General features: G+C 34.2%; 1 protein-coding gene across 3 annotated transcripts in view; it reads right to left on the bottom strand.

Moving 5' to 3' along the window:
* Positions 1–13,082: 13,082 nt before the first annotated feature.
* Positions 13,083–18,006, bottom strand: part of LOC113240537 (single-stranded DNA-binding protein 3) — a 28,991-nt gene continuing 24,067 nt past the window's right edge. For all 3 annotated transcript variants that reach the window (XM_026477869.1, XM_026477870.1, XM_026477871.1), the window contains 2 exons: positions 16,301–16,408; positions 13,083–13,330 (listed from right to left, as the gene is read on the bottom strand). In XM_026477869.1, coding sequence (XP_026333654.1) covers positions 13,197–13,330; positions 16,301–16,408 — 242 coding nt within the window. In that variant the 3' untranslated portion in view covers positions 13,083–13,196. The remainder of the gene's footprint in view (positions 13,331–16,300; positions 16,409–18,006) is intronic.

Here is an 18,006-nt window from a genome sequence, read left to right as displayed (position 1 = left end):
ATTTAAATTTCGAATAGGTTGACTTGGGACATTTTTTTCGTGGTTTTTGTATTAGACCCGTCGTCCATTTATTTGTAAGTCAATGGGGTGTGTAGTCATTTTGCACGAATATGACAGTTTGACGTTCGATCCGGGTGTTGTGAATAAAAATAAATCCTACGATATCAAATCGAATCGGTCGACAACTGAGTTATAGTAAGGTCCTGAATCGACTCCCTGGTGAAATTGCGGGCACATGGGAATCTTTAACTCGTGTCTCAGGGTGACGGGCGCTGTGGCCTTCTGATCTTTGCGATTTAAAGCTCTGAGTGGCACTGCAACTGTTTTGGTCAGGTGTGTAGCTTATCACCAGGCTTACGACTTGCTCGTACCATCACTTGATATTAATAAAAAACTTTGAATACCTCTTTTCCTACCAATGGTCACACAGCTTCGTAATTGATTGTATCTATAGCTTCAAGATGTTTTTTAAGGGTGCTGGTGAAATTACAGGCACATGAGACTTGTCAACTTATGTCTCAGGGTGACGGGCGCAGTGGCAGTGCAACTGTTATGGACAGGCGTGTAGCTTACCATCAGGCGCACGACTTTTTCGTCTCGTCAAATTTCTTATTTGCTAATTCGTAAGCTGCACTTTTATGGCTACAATTTAGCTTTTACTAACATTTTTAGGCTGGTAAAGTTCTAGACAATGTATTGGATGATACCATTGGCTTACAATTATATGGACGTCGGGTCCGCGCTAAAAAGTGTCCGAACTTATAGGGCGTTAAAATCGTACACAGAGCGTCATTCACGCTTTAGTCTTCGATTGTTCGACTGACAGCGAAGCAAGCAAAATTAGACAGTATACTGCGATGACATTACAATTTAAATTCAACGTTTTAGCTTTTTCATATTCCTTTAAATGTCACTACGTTTAAATAGGTTGACTTGGGACATTTTTTTCGTGGTTTTTGTATTAGACCCGTCGTCTATTTATTTGTAAGTCAATGGATGATACAATAAAAAATCGAATAGTAATACGGTATATGAATGTGTAACACTAAATGATTTTAGTAAAAAATGTACTACCAAATAATCTCAGTACATAGTAAAAAACCGTCCTCAAGTCATTCATCCCCTAGTTTGTCACCCTTAGAGTTATATACACAATGGTACCACTACGAAGGCAGCCTATCCAACAAAAAAGAATCATCAAAATCGGTTCATAAATTTTTGAGAGTTATCGTGTAACATATGTACATACATTAAACAGTCGAATTGCGTACTCTTCCCTTTTTTTGAAGTCTGTTAAAAATAACCTTCCAGTATTTCTTCGTTCTGCGTTACAAACAGAAAAACTTACCAACCAAAAATTCCCTTCGGTACGACCGGTCTCATTTCCGGATTAGTCACCAGTCACTTCGTCTATTTTCCCCATCGGTCCACTTACCCAAATGGTCCGCCTTTTAAGATTCTTCTCCCTTATTAACCATCTAACAGCCAGCTAACTTTCGTAAAATGAAGGACAACCGGTGGCTTTAATGTTCTGTCGTTCCGGCTTGGTTGCTACAAATTATATGTCGAAATGTAACGTTATGTATCACACAAACACCTAACTTGGATATTTCCTATGACTACCAGAGCAACGGAGTGCACTTCGGGGCACTACCCACAATAGAACTAATTTAGAAAACTTCATTACTACAAATTGATCCCACCGGAAATCAAATTCGGTACATCTTCATCCAGTACCCATAGTGTAAACTGTAGTGCCACAGAGTTCGTACAAAACAAAGTCAAAAATGTGATAGAAAAAAAGAAAAAATCCCAAACGGCTACACCGGCCGGGTTGTCTTTCATCCTATGCAGTAATCAAATTCACAAAAATTAAGTGTCTGCACGAAGGGTAAGATAGGATTATCAAGGGGAATTTTGTTAAATAAAACAACTGATTTTAATATATAATAACTATTTATGTAAGTATATAAACATTACATCGATACGAAAAATAATTCATTTACCTAGTTCACAAAAAATTAAGGAAAATAATAATAATATACCTTAAAAAACAACATACAACCGCACGCTACACGTATTTTTAATTAATTCATTTAAATTATAAACCAATTATATTATTTAAAATTTATTTTTAAAAAACTTGCTGATCTTAAATTTGCATTGTCGAAATCTATTTTTTAGTTTTTCAGGTTACACTAAGTTCACTTATAAACTAATTTATTTTATTCAACACTGCGATTTTTTTACAATGTTTGGGTCCGTTTAGTGTGTAAATTTTGCTAAAATCTTTTGTGACACATATTTATTTAAAAATAAACACGACGAATTACATTATTTTATGAAAAAATTTTATTTTATTTACATTTTTTTTTTCATTTTATGAATAGAAAAGGATATATTGATAAGACTCAACCGAAATTCTTTTATCAGTTGTTTGGTGTTATAAGAGGTAATAATTTTTGCTATATTTTTTTTTTCTGGCATCACTAAAAGAACCCAAATATGCGCAGACAAAAATTATGGACAGAGCCCTCGCTCTAACTTAACACTACCGTTCCAAAATCTCTATGAAATATACAATACAGATTCCATACACCCCGAAAAAGAACCTATTCTACAAGTTAAAGTTGATAATAAAAAAAAATTACAACACCGTCATCATCTCGTGGTACAAAATTTCCATAAAAATGTCCATTCAAATTTAGAAAGCTTAATTTCTTAAAAATATAAGCATTCGTCATTGACATCATACGATATTTTGGCATGTCATTAAAAAAAACATTGATTGCGTGCAAAGAAAAATGTCCGTGATTCGAGAAAAAGCTCGTGATCAAAGTGCACAGGATAATTTTACACTGACAGTTGTAGCGATTGCATAAAATATAAACAAAATGTTACTTATTGGGGTCGCTGCTAGGGGGCGTTGCACAATTTGCCTTACAAAATTCTTAATCGTATTCTTAGTACATGAAACAAATTTTGTACATGTGAAAATTGTATAACTCTCTTACAGAGATGGGCACTGCGTTAAAACCCAATTAATCCGCCCGGGTTTTTACTCAAACCATGGGCGGAAACGGCGAATACTGAATTTGGTATAATTCCAATTACAAATTTCGATTAAGAAAGTTTTTTTTCGACTCCACACAATATCCATCTTGCAATCCTGCGGATTCTTACTGCTGCGGAGCCACATTACGATTCTATTTGATTTTTACGAAAATCGAATACTCTCCTATAATCATATAGAGATTTAAACAATCTCCGCCCTGAAAAGTTTTCATTCTGCAGGTTTCACGCAGTCGCTAATGACAACTGTCAATTCAAACTCATAGAGTCGCTAATCCTTTCATAATGCCTAGGACCACATTCTATGTTTATGCGGTTCGCTATGACATTTTTGCTGAAATTTTTAATACCAAATTAGACATTAAAACATATTTATTTAAAATATCGAGTATACAACCAGAAATAGAGACGAAATAAGGGACATCCATCCCTGGCAACTCATCAGGTAAATGGGTCTTATATAACTTTTAAATACCAACTCCCGTTTGCGCTGAAATCACAAATTACTTGTGTGTACGTCTCCGTATATTCCAAAAATATTCTGTATTTATTGTAATAAAGATAATATCTCTAACTGTGGGGGGTTGTTCTATTCGGTGGTGTGGGAAAAACAGTAAAACATGTAATTACAAAACAAATGGAATCACATTTCGTCGGTAATTAAATAAGTAATTTTTCAATTATCGTCCATTATACCAAAGTTCAAGTCAAAGTAGTCGATTTGAAGCGAAACAATTGACAACACTCGCCAATTGTTTCGAATTCGGGCTGGCCAGTCGGAGCGCAGTTGTCACCGCAATGATTTGGCAGAATAGTTTTAAAACAAATTAAATAACATTTCGTCTCTACTTCTGGTTATATACTCGATGAGTTAAAAACATCCTTTTCGTGTATTTCTTAAAATTTGGTAACCAGTACCACTACCACCAGTTTGCAGTGACAGTTGTCCATAACAACCTTCTTCTTGCGACCGCTAGAGGGCGCTGTGCTGTTAGACATGGCTGTCACTATGAACTCACGGTAGAAGCACAGGAATTAAAATATTTTTTTGAGTATACGAAATACTTATTTCTTTAAGTGTCAATAAGCTTGCTAATATTAACAAATATTATTTGATTCCTTTCTTTGTAATAAATAAATATGAAAACATTGCTATCACTAATCGTATTTTGTGATGTTTAATTTGTCTAACAAACAATTATATTTGGCGTTAGATTCTGTGATAAAAACTAAGGAATTTGGATGTGATTTGTTGTTTTCTAGAATTATTACATAATGCAGGCCTTTATAAGAAAAGAATCAAATAATACCATTTGCAACAATTCTTTTATAAACCTTGCAGACAATTAATTTTACAATGGATAAATGCATATTCTGATGACAGAGGAATTTTAATTGAAAATAAAAAAAATTCAATCGGTCATCAAAGTTTTTTAATGGGCGGAACAACGTCTAGACAACTAAACTCCAAACCGACGCGGATCAAGTTAAGAAGGAACTTTTACACGGCCATCTTTGTACGAAAGGCAGCATCGGTAAGCACTCACTACTCTAGCTATTTCTACCGCAAAAAGCAGCAGTGCCTGCACTGCGAGGTCGCTAAAGAGGTCGTTAAAGAGGTCGCGACAGCCAGCATAAAATAAATTTCCGACAACATCACATATCGTCTGTGTATAGAAAGAATTTTAAAACAGGGCGTAAATTTTTTTTTTTTAAAACAGTCGTTAAAACCTAAAATGTGTTCCCCTGATTTTTTTTTTCAAAATGGCGCTTTCGCCTTTATGTTATGTTCTTCTGATCCCAAATTAAGTGGCTCAAACACTTGTGTCATGGATATCGGAAACAACGTATGTACCACAAACACCCTGACCCGGCCAGGGATCGAACACGGGACCTCTGAGATGGCGACACTATGAAAATCAGTGTGGAATACCCAAGGGCAGTAGCTTAGTTTGATGTGCGTTTTTTTGTTTTCAGATAGAGTACTATCTTTTTTGAAGATGGAATAAAATGACATTTGCAGGGCTGCCAGTTTTAAAATTTTTTAAATAGTCATGTAGTTGTTGTCGATAATTTTAACGATAGATTGTGAAACTAGGTAAAATTTTGCCAAAAATGTCTGAATTGTGAATGTTATGACGTTCTAATGATTACTAATTGCGTTATTGTATTTTTTATTCTTATTTTGACAGTCGGATTTTATTATGTATACTAAATTCAAATGAAAAGCTTTAAAATATGTCTCCTATTTGTATTTTTTATACCTATACTGCCAAATTTAGTGTAGGAATGTATGTATGAATTTTCAAAAATTATCACTCAAATGGACCTGTGCTCGCAGTTAGACAAATAATGGGTCGATGATGATGCAGATGAAACAATTTCCGCTATTTATTCATAAGCGTAACCAATATTTAGTTGACAGTCGATATAATATTTATCGACTACAATCACTAGCTTTGCAAACGGGCAACACTGATGAATGATCTGTCATTCCATCTTCAAAAAATACAGACTTCCACTTCCAATTTCTTTTCTGAAATTCGGGAAACGTCACTCTAGGCTCAAGTATTGTATAGATTTTGTTGTACCGCGTCGTGGAGTTTCAGTTACGTCTAAACGCCGTCCAGCTACATTTTATGAAAACTGCCAAACGCCGTCACGCGAAGATCAGTTGATTTTAACCGATTTTTTCAAATAAATTTAAACAATGTCGAACTTCTCTAACGCTTTAGAAGAGTCAAAGTTATAATAAAACTTAATAGTCAGATTCCGAACGCAGATAAGTTACTTTTTAACGATGGAATTGAAAGTTTGCGGCTTGCCGAGATTCCAAGAAAGGTTTTAAAAGCCGTAAATTTTTCTCGATGGAAGTTTGTTTTTTTACAGTTTACAGCTGAAATAATTAGTTTAAGTATTTGCGACAACATTGCTAGTGTAGCTTTAGTGTAACTTGTTTGTATTTGGATCTCTCCTCACCTCTTAAGTTTTACTATATCTTGCAACAAATATTAAAAAATGTTGTAATGTTCTGAAGATAAATATCCTAAAACATTGGTACATAATCTAACTGATGTCTAAGGTAGATATTCTGAATTAGTTTTAACGCCAAATCGATCATCTGTTGCACGGTTATTGCTAACTGTATTGGTTTATTTATATCAAAAGGGCCTTTTGGAACAGTTAGTTTTTTTATTTATGCAAGTATTCATGGTTAAAAATATTTTAATAGATTTATAGGGCGACAAAGACGTCAGCTTCAATTTTTAAAATAACATGCTACACAACTACACCTGATTTCAAAAAAGAAAATTCTCTGTGAGTACTCAAGCTAGGAAATTAAATTCCAATAAACCAATTCAGTGAAGTTCGTGTCCAAAGTCGTTATCAATTAGCGCCCAAAATGCTAGTACAAACCTGTTTGCCGTGAAAATCAGTCCAGAACATACGGGTCACATCAAAATCAGCTTAAAAATAAGAAAAATACATAACTAGGAACATTAAAGAGCTTAACTTAAAATAATTTATTTAAAAAAAACATATGGAAGATATTCTTTAATTGATGAAAAAAATTATATTTAACAATAGTTAGATTTTTATTTTCGCGAATCAAAATGACGTTCAATTTGGTCTTCATTCTTCATAGGTTGTGTACTTAACGATAAATGGCGTCTAGATGGCGCCACGTGTACAAGAGCTATCCACCTTTACGAAGTTTAGGAACAGTCTGATTAAGTTCAGGTAGGGAGGAGGAATTTTATTTTGAGTCAATGTTTTGAGCCGTAGGAAAAACAGATAGTCCTATAAAAATTTTGAAGTACACTAAGCTTGCCTTTGTTTCATTTTCACTCAATACTTACGATGTATTTGCTGAAAGCGTGCAAATTGTTCTAACGATTCTGTTCCCCCAAAAGATGGAGTTAAAAATAGTACATCGTATTTCTTATAAATGTAATGTATACCTTGTGTTCCCAAGATTTGACAACTGTCAAATTTGTTTTTCCCGCCTTTTTGAATTTGGAGCATCGTGGCGACATCTCTTTAAAATAGTTTAAACTAATTTGTTTGTCTGTTTTATCGACTGGCAGACTATAGTGATTATGAGTACGCAACAGACGCTTCTTCTTGTCGAGTCAATGACAAAAACCAATATGCCTATTTGGCCCAGTAAGCGGCCACCGGCCCCTATCTGTTTACTTTAGCTGGTCTTCGCGGGTTCTGCTGGTCGGACACAGTGGACATGAGAAGATTGTCATGTCATCATGGACATGATGATCCTCAACAAGCATAGAAAGAAATCCGTAAGATCTGCTGGCTAGATCCGTATCTTAGTTGGCTGAGTGGTAGCCATGATGAAGTTGTCCACGTCTCAAAGTATTCTGCTGCCGTTAGTTGAAATATTGTTTAAATAAAATTTATACATTTAATTCTCTTGCGGTAATATCATACATTATCCACCAAGGAAAAAAATTAATTATAACTGTTTTATAAAAAAAAACCGACCTGGAAGTTCATGGAATTACACCTGTTTGTCAAGTTTTATTGGAATCGGTACCGGAAAGTGCGCGAAACCGGATTCGTCCCCAAGTTTGCCACCCTTAGAGCTGGAATATTTTCTTCAAATTTAAATGGGACCAATACTGAGGCACCCTCTTTCCAATAAAAAAAGAATCACCATAATCGGGTCACAAATACAGTACACAAAAAAAATACACTCGAATTGAGAACCTCCTCCTTTTTTAAAGTCGGTTAAAAATACTGACAGGATTGCGTTTTTTTACTGATCACGGCAGTATAACAAGTTTTTTAATAAAAATGTCACATGCATATGCGCTTTCAACTAACAACAGCAGTATTAAAAGACCCTGTTTTATTATTCCCTTATTTTTACAGATCTTCATCAAATAAACTTCTGGTTAAAAAAAACCCTAACTTCGTATCACAACCGCTTCAAAGTAGTTAAACATTCACCTATGAAGTTAAAGATTTTTTTAAACCATTTCAATTCTCAAAATTAAAAATCAACTATAAAAAAATTTGTGCAAAAGCACTATGTTGTCGTTTCGATTGTAACTTGAAATATTATAGTCAATTCGATGCCACAGACAAATACATACAAACAAACAGACGAGGTCTTACCTATAACGACTTTATACAGGGTGTTTTGTAAAATACTGACAACCTTGCAGAAATATATTACTAACATCATGAACAACAACTTTTGTTCCGTGAGTTTTAAAAATTCATGAAATTTTACTATGTTACAAAAATAAAAAACATGTAAAAAGATTGCTTTAAATGGTGATAACTTTGTGCGGCACGATGCGTAATACTGGAGTATTTACTACCATATACATATCTCAAGTGTCAGATAGTACGGACAACGGCACATCAGACTACACATTTTTGTTCGAAAATTGCCTCCAGAGCAACGGAACAAGATACGTCAATGTCTAGCTTGATGTGCTGGCGTGTGTACAACAAAAACTTAGAAGTTTATTTTTGGTAAATTTAGTATGTTTTGTAAAAAATCATAGAACAAACTCGTTCTTTATGATGTTAGTAACGTAGTCCTGCGATGTTGTTCACATTTTACAAATAACCCTGTATAAGGGTTAAAATCGTACCTTCCAGGAAAAAAACTGACTAATAAAAAAAAAAGAAGATCCCTTATCAGTTATGAAATTACTGCATAATGACAAGTTCCCTCCCTACAGGAATAGTATACATTTTGCAGTTTTTTAAATAATAGTCGTACGCTTGGCTATACAGGGTGTAATCGTTAAGTGTGCCCAGGCGATTATTCCGTAAATATAAGGGATATTTAAATCCTTTAAAACATACCGAAAGCAATGAGAAAAAAATACAACAACAATTTTTTTTAAATAAAACTAAAAACATCAAAAATTTTATCATCAAACGCTCTCATACAGTGTGTGTGACATTCGTAGAAAGGCTTCAGAGTCGAACAACTGATTGGAATACAAAATTTTGTACTAACTCATTAATAAACATCACTTTGCTTTTATTCGTTTAAACGATAGTTTTATTACTTTATGTATAGCAGTTTCGTTATCTGTAAACTTATTGTTACCTTTTAAAGTAGGTCAAGTAAAGCCTCTCCACGAATGTTATAATAAATTTATGTGACTGTTTAAAGACAAAATTATGATGTGTTTAGTATTATTTTTAAAAATTTATTGATGTCGATTTACTTATTAGGCAATGTACTTTCGATATCAGTATCTCTTTTATGTGCGGAATAATCGCCTGGGCACACTTAACGATTACACCCTGTATACCTCATCTCACCAGATGTTATTGTCAATTTACGATAATCTGTGTTAATAATGAAAGTAAATTAATTTGCAACTTCGCGAACACAGTGAAGGTTCGATCGTGCATAATAGTAACGCTTGTTGCCGATTTTTTTTTTCATCCAGTTAATTTTCTCGGATTTTTCAAATTATAACTATAATAATATTAAGGAATAGTGAGGTGTATAAGTATGGGGAGCCCTTCTGAGCGAGCGATTCTTCGGCTGAGTGTCAAACACCCTTCAAACCAGTTGTACCATTGAATTATACCATTAAATGGTATAAGTGGTAACAACCTGTCCCATTTATAGTTGTAATGGTATAAGAGGCACTAAAGTCTGTTACAATGGATTGGAACAGAAAAGAAAACAAACAGATTATTGACAGTTTAGTGATGGCCAACTGTACTGCCAACTACAAATCGATAAATAATTGAATGAATCGATTCGTTTAATTGAATCAGTTCGAATAACCGGGTTTTATATATAATAAAATGGTTTTTGCGATTTCAGTGCTGATTACGATCAAATATATCAGTGCCTCCAGTGAAAAACGGAATTAGACGAGTTATGCCTTTTTGTTTTTATTGCACCATTGGCTTCAGTGTGATCGGTTACATAACATATCAATAGGACATCTCTCTAGAAGTCTCCTAACGTCGTTTTTCTTATTGCACTGTTTTTAAAGGCATAATTTTATCCATCGGGCATTTTTTACGAGTCTAAAGGTACAAGTGATCTCAACTCAAAAAATACATGCAGGTTTAACGACTAAGTACAGATAGATATATTTTTTCATAAAGACACTTTTCGTATTGTACGATAATGACTAGGAAAAAAATAGGACTAAAAGTGACTATTGCCTTATTCCACAGTGTACATAAAGGTATAACTGAGCATTACGTTTGTTACACTGGACAGGATTGGTCGTACCCGCGACTATACCGTGTTGCTATTGGTTAATAGTTCGCAACAGAAAACTTGTGTTTTATTTCTTTAATGATTTTATGTCTTTTATCAATGTGGTTAGTGTAGTGTTATTATAGCTATCGGACGGTCGCAGTTAAGGGAATAAGTCGAATAATGTCTTAAAGTTTGTTAACTTAAGTCGTGTTATTACCGTTAAGCATTCATAAACAAGGACACAACTTGAAAAAAGCCTAAAAAATATATAGAAAATGTGACTGAATGCTTAACTAATACCAATTAAACGAAAGCGTAGATGTATACCTAAAGCTATAAATGTGATAAACCAATAATCAATAAAAGAATGGTTTTTTGCCTCTCCTGAAAAGTGTCGATTTTGAGTTATTCCCTTTTTCACTGGAGGCACTGATATGTGATTCAATATTGAGTGATGATCATACATGAGATTAGAATTTTTTTTCTATAAAAGCAAATTTAAAACTTTCGAAAATTCTCCTTGAAATCATACAATTACATATTCGTTCATTTGTCATTAAATCTTCGATTCACTAATCGATTACAAAAACTTTAATTGAATGAACCGAATGAGTTGTTTCCGTACAGCCCTATGCAACCATAGACTATTCACAAATCTATATTTGATTACTAACCTCACTTTTGAACTAACATTCTTCAAATAAGATATGTTATAATGAATATTGCTGGAAAAAGAGATGAGATATCAAGTCGAAATCTTCAAAATATAGGTGAAAGTATTACTTATTCCATTTATTGAGTGATTGGTTTAGAATTTTAACCAAACAGGTTTGTTTACTTTTCTGTTTTAATGGATAGTACACCTGTCCCACTTATACAATTGAAAGTTATTTATGATATTAATTATATAGTTCCGGGAGGTTGTAATTAATAAACAACCATGTACACTCGTAAATTACCTTATAAGAACAAGAATGATGAGAGTGTGTGGAAAAATTAATTTTATGAATAAAATATTCAACACAAACGCGGTTATTTTTAAACGATTTAACCTTACTGGGTTATCGGAGTAGCAAGATAACTTACTTGTATTTTTGTATCTAGCCAATGCCTATACAATCTAGCCGAGAAACAGACGTACGTACGCATCAAGAAGGACGATGCAAATTCCGTCAATTCAGGTTCTAATTTTGAGAAATCAAAAATAAACTCCAGATTAAATCAGGCTATCAGAGCAAAAGTGATGTAACCCATATATAATTTATTTTCCACAATATATGTGTTTTTTTCCATGTATTCGATTTTTGCATTCGTAATAATAACAAAAGTATTGGAGTTATTTCTCAAAAATTGTCAATAATACATTTGATCAAAAAGCGGCATCTACGTCAGTTGAGGTAAAGGTACCGTTAAAATCATCCATATTGGTTCAGCGGTATAGGGGTGAAAACGGAACAGATAATAATTAGTATGGATTATGAACTTTGCGGTATCATATAGAGCATAGTTTCCCCGAGTGGACCCTACCGCCACTGGATGGGCGCTGAAGAGCCCTAGAGGTAGTGGCCTCGGAGGGCGTTGATACTGTCCAGGAGGCGCTACCGCATTTGAAAAAAAACCTTAATTATATTTATAAACTACACTACATATATTTACTTTCTTTTTCTCGTGATTTTTTGTGTTAAGTTGATATAAAAAAAATACACGTTTTTAATTTAAACGTGGGTTACGTCACTTATGCGCTGATAGCCTCAAATGTAACAGCGCATCACATCTTGTAACGCAATCGTCAATTTCCGTAAAAACCCGAACGGCTCCGAGGCCTACAATTCAGAAAGAACTGTGCAACAACACAACCAAATCTCCGCCGATGATTATTGCAAGTTACAATCACAACTTGTCCATTTCAAAGTAGATAACTTTCAAAGTCACATAATTAAAATTTAAAAAAATACCTATGTATACGAAATACATACATAATAATTATTTATTCGAAATAAAAATCTATGCAACTAAATATATAGATAATACACAGAAACATCACTAATTAAGACTTTACCTAGTTTCCACTTTACTACCATGTGCATTTTTTTGTTGATTTTCTTTAAATATTTCCTAATTTTTTTTGTGTTTATGAGTAAGGTGACAACTCAAAGGTGAATGTCAGGTTAGATGTGTCTGTCATTTTTTTATTGAAATATTCTGGAATATTAGCAGCAGAACTTTTTGTGAAAGAGCTCGTCCAGGGAAGTACTTACTATTTCTGCCGCCAAGTAGTATACAATGTCAAATGAGTGGCACTGTGACTGTCATGGACAGGCGTGTCGCTTATCATCAGGCACAAGACTTGTTCGTCCCGTCACGTATTATTTAATATTCGAGTTTGGTATCTTGAAATGCGATTTAATAATTAATATTAAATACTAATTTAATATTTCAGGACAATATACTTGAATATTTAAAAATAAAAATTGTCACCAAACTTAGATGGAGAAAAGTAATTATAATTTGAAAATTACTCCATAATATCCTGCAGCGAAATTATTGGATTATCGTGACTATCGATCGAAACGAGGTTTCGGCTGTATATGGGGGACTTAACAGAGGCCTATCTACCAGCGTGTGAAGTTCGAAAAAAAATTGAAATTAAAAAAGTTAGGAAATATTTAAAAACGTTCGTGTAAGAAAATATTATTGTTATAATAGAAATAAATATATACATGCGAAAAAAGCAGAAGACGCAGCTAAAATATTTTCGTTTTTTTCTCAGATCGTTGAAACGCAATAGTGCCAACCTTACCAAACTGAATTTGAGATCATGAGAAAAGAGAAAAATATACCAAAGAGACCGAAGAACTGTACCGACTTTTTTTTTTTTGGTAAGCTGGCTTTCTGGTTTGGACGTTCACTGCATGAAATAATCCGGGTGATCTGGATCTTTTTCGAACCGTTTTGCTTCTTCCTGCATGCTTTCCTTGATTTTCAAGATGGCCGCCGACTCGGTTTGGTCGTTTTGGTCGCCGCCCGGGCCTCCGAAACCTTTGACAATGAGTTTCATACTAACTCTTCAGTATTTCTCAGATTCTTCGAATTGATGCGACGCCGTTTTGATGTTCGAATTCGATCGCTAAGCTTTTTTTAAAAAGTGTCATGTTTGCAATTTTGAAAATTCAAAATTCCGTTTTGAATAGTGAATTGTATTTGTTCCTGAAAGTGTTCTATGTCTTCTGCTTTTCGGATTTCTATCCATGTCTCACCACATCGAGGGGTAGTAAATTTTATTAATCAATATAATAATAGAATTTGTGAAATATTTACATTATTCGCTTGTGTTTTTTGGCTTAAAATAAAAATGAGACATAGTGAATTATTAATGCAGAGATCGAGTACAAAGGAAAATTAATTCAACCTGACGGGACAGTCGCCCCGGGTCCAGTCTGCTATGGAATAATCTCAGTTATGGGTGGATACAGTGTCAATGGCAGGTTTTTGTACGTTTGATATTTTGCTAAACGTTAAGAGTTATGGCTTCTCAGTGGAAAGCCATGGAGTTACTTTTCAACTGCCATTGCATTTTTTTTATAATCGGTCTTCCAATAAGAGGTAAACGAGTATTTTGAAGGGAAATCATGGAATGTTTATTTCATTTTAAACAGAAGGGTATGCCATGCATATGCATGCCTCGGAAATTCCGTAATTATTGACATATAACCATAGACAACAAAATGCAATACGGCATGGAATATTTAATTTTTTAATTTTAGTGAAGCGACGTGCTCTTTAGCTCCGATATTATTTTATTAATTCTACCAAAATTGCTACGCCCAACAGGCGTTACATTTTTACATAACATTTTTACATTGTGAAATGCAATAAAATTAGTGGTTACTGATTACATTTCTTTTTTCTTCACCTGTGAAGTTGTCGAAATTGAGATAATACCGATTGACCGTTCACAGTCGAGATGTCAAAAGTTAAACTATATGGTTGGACGGAGTATGCCATAATTACAACAATCTCAGTGGAATTACAGTCACCAGTGGTTTCAAAAATATTAGCAGATTAGCCGCTCTGGTATGACACAAGCACTGTAGTGCGATTCACGTAAGTTCAAGCTATCAAAATATCGTTGAAGTTACGTAGTCGTTCGATCGAAGTCCTGTTCAAAATTGATATTCACGTATCACTTGAACGAACGTTGATATAAATAGAATCGAAACGTAACGATTAATGAACGACATCTTTGATTGTGAAATTTGACGTTCAGCCGTCGAAAGAACTGTCAAACTTGTCGTTTAGAATCAATTTAAGTTCGATTCATATACCAGAATACGCTTTAACGACATTTGGATGGAACAACTTTAAAATTGGACTTTTTGACGTTCACTGTCACACGTGAATACGAAAAAGCAGTTCAACGCCTAAATAGCTACGATATCGTAACGGTTTTGGTTGCGTGAATCGCACGCACTACTGGTTCGTGTCCTGTCAGATTGAAAGAATTTTTCTTTGTGTTAGATCTTTGTATTAATAGTTATCTAGTGGAGTAATTTCAGAAAACATAAATTAAAATCACGTTAGTTAAAATAACAATTACAATCAAAATTATTGATAATGGAACGAACGTCTCCCGCATTGTTTTGTTATGTTGGTAGCTTAGAATTTATTTTAAACCAAAAAAATTCAAGAATCTCTGATTTTGGTGTATCTAAATATCGCTTTCCTGATTTTTGTGTCTGTACCTAGTGCAGTGAAACATCGCATCCATTCGAAGAGTTATATTTAAATTATTAATCGCTGTGTGAGCGAGAAGTGTTTTCTAGTCTGTATTGTGATAAATCGATTATATCATCAGAAATAGAGACGAAATAAGGGCCGTACATTCCTGGTAACTAATCAGGCAAATGGGCCTTATATCACTTATAAATATCAACTCCCGTTTGCACTGAAACATAGACAGGCCAACTACTGACCTGTGTGTACGTCTCCGTATATTCCAAAAATAATCTGTATTTATTGTAATAAAGATAATATCTCTTACAATAACGTGCTGTTCCATTCGGTAGTGTGGGAAAAACATCTAATTACAAAAGTAACGGAATCACATTCATCGGTAGTTAATTACTAAATATGTAATTTTTCAATTTTCGTCCATTATAGGAAAGCTCAAGTTAAACTAATCGATTTGAAGTGAAACAATTGACGACACCCGTCAATTGTTTCGAATTCAGGCTAGCCAATCGGAGCGCAGTTGACACCGTAATGATTTGGCAGAATAGTTTTCAAACAAATTAAATGACATTTCGTCTCTGTTTCTGGTTATATACTCTATTTTGTGTAATAATCATTGTAATAAATCAGTGTAATTTTTTGTCTGTGTTTTTTTTATAATCTGTGACTATTTTCAAATTTAATTTTTTCAAGATAGATAAAAATACTTTAAATGCCTTAGTTTTTGTAAATGTTAATTGATTGTCTTATTTAAATAGTAATGTTGAAAAGTTGGCAATAAGTAATTTTAAAAATCTCGTGACTGTAAATGTATAACCACGAGCTGCTTTTCGACAGCTTTACAATTGCAAAATGACTGTTGGGAAGCTGTTAGGATATCGTCGGCGAGGCTGCACGCCAGCTGTGCTAGCAGTTGCACGTGCTGTCGCGCCAACGGCGTTCCTTGTTTCCAATTGTTATTTTGCAATTGGAATGCAGTTGAAATGCAGTTCGTACGACTATACCCTAAGGCGTAACGCAGACGACGTTTATAAAAAATATTTTGTACAATTTCCATAAGTCTAATTGTGTGAATTAAAAAAATATTGAAGCTCTTTTATTGTTGTATTTAACAAAAGGCTGTGACTGTTGATTCTTTTTACTCAGTAAAAAAAGTATGGTCACTTTATTTTCCGTCGTCTGCATCAACCAAAAAAAAGGAATCAAGAGGTTTTTGGATGAACAAAAACTCGGTCTATGCTTTTCACAAACAATCTATTCAATCGAAAGTATACTCACTGAGGTTGTAGTCTCCCATGCCCGACCCTGAGTCTTCCCGGGGGGTGCCCGGCCCCCCGCCTCCTACGCCACCTGGTGACGACTTCATACCGTCTACGCCGCCAAGACCTGAGCCAAAAATTATGACGTCACACATTTTTGGAAAATCAATAAGCTGCTAGCTAATAGTAATCTAAAACGATAGTATACAAACTTCACAATATGACTAATTAATTACCTATATATATTATTGACCAATTAAGAGCGCAGTAACACGTGCCGTATTCCAACTGCACAATAATTGTGTAATAGCAGTTGGAAGGCAGTTCGGATGTAGTCGGCTGCTGTTAGTTGGTCTATTTCGTCCCTCTCCTAACTGTTGTAGGTATTTAGTAATGTTTAAGGCAATTGTCTATAATTACAAATATTCACTTTTGAAAGTTTCGTAAGTCTTGTACAGTTACGACAAAAAAATAGCAAATACGACAGTGAGATGAGGAACACTACGTTAGTTGGCAGTTGCACCAATTGCATTCCAACCTAGCGGCAGTTTTTGCAATTACTGTGCAATTGGAATGCAGCTCGTGTCACAACGCCCAAGTCACATTTCTCAAATATAGGACTAGTGCTGTTCGATAATAAACTATCGATAGAATTTTGTGGTTTGGAAGGTTTTTAAACAAGACGCTATCGATAGTATAGTAGTTATCAAAACAAGAAACAATTCTATGTTTTAGAATTGTTACTACTTCTCATGGCCACTAAAACGAAACTTGAACAATTTGTCTTTTACCACACGTTGTTGAATGTGGTATTATAAACGTGACAAAAAAAACTAAAACAGTAAATTTCCTTTTATAATTTTGCTTCATTCTCTCTTGTTTATTTTGCTAAATGAACGATGACAAATAAATGTAGGAGACATCTGTAGGGCTAGCACGACAGGGGGCGACTTGCGCGAGAACGACATAAAATAACTGTCGTGCTATCCCTACCGTACCTATATATTGCAAACTCAATAATAAAATGACGTAATCAAAAAGTACTATTGTTGGGAATCCGACAAAAAAAATTTAAATAGGGAACAACCAAATAAGAATTATATGTCGCTTTTCATGTGCAATAGATTTTTTATAATTTTTTTTTGTCTATTTTTCAAAAATTTCGAATTAGGTCAATTTATTAATAAGGGTGCAATATAATCTGTCAACGTCAGCTATAGTTTCACAACGATCGACATTATGCTTGTCGTAATATCGAACTAATTGTCAACTAATCACATGTCGCTGCCTTTATACAATAACGCAGTATTTCAGAATATAACGATTTGGAATTAAACATACAGCGTGGAGCAGAGGAAGAGAAACTTTATCGTAAATAAAATAAATTCTTATGCATAAAAGATGAGTGCTTAACGATGGTAATGGGGCATAAATATGATCAACCGCGAGCTCAGAAAGCTCGCCCATTCTTCGGCCGCGAGTCGAACCTTTGAAGATATTTCGTAGAGATGCGAAACACGTGTCGAGTATATTCTTGGTGGTGATATTTGTGACTGAAGCGCTTGTTTTATTAATTTTATTAATTTCCCCGGAAGAGAGGGTGAAAAAATTTACTGCATGAAAAAGAAATATTTAACACAAGCGGAGCTATTTTACACGATTAAATATATTCTTTTCGCGATTGTTGCACATAGGAAATGAAACTATTTTTTCGGATCTAAATTG

The sequence above is a fragment of the Hyposmocoma kahamanoa genome, unplaced genomic scaffold (assembly GCF_003589595.1).
Source record: "Hyposmocoma kahamanoa isolate Upper Pololo Valley unplaced genomic scaffold, ASM358959v1 148, whole genome shotgun sequence".
NCBI classification, from domain to species: Eukaryota; Metazoa; Arthropoda; class Insecta; order Lepidoptera; family Cosmopterigidae; genus Hyposmocoma; species Hyposmocoma kahamanoa.
This window is presented reverse-complemented; position numbering and strand designations above follow the sequence as displayed.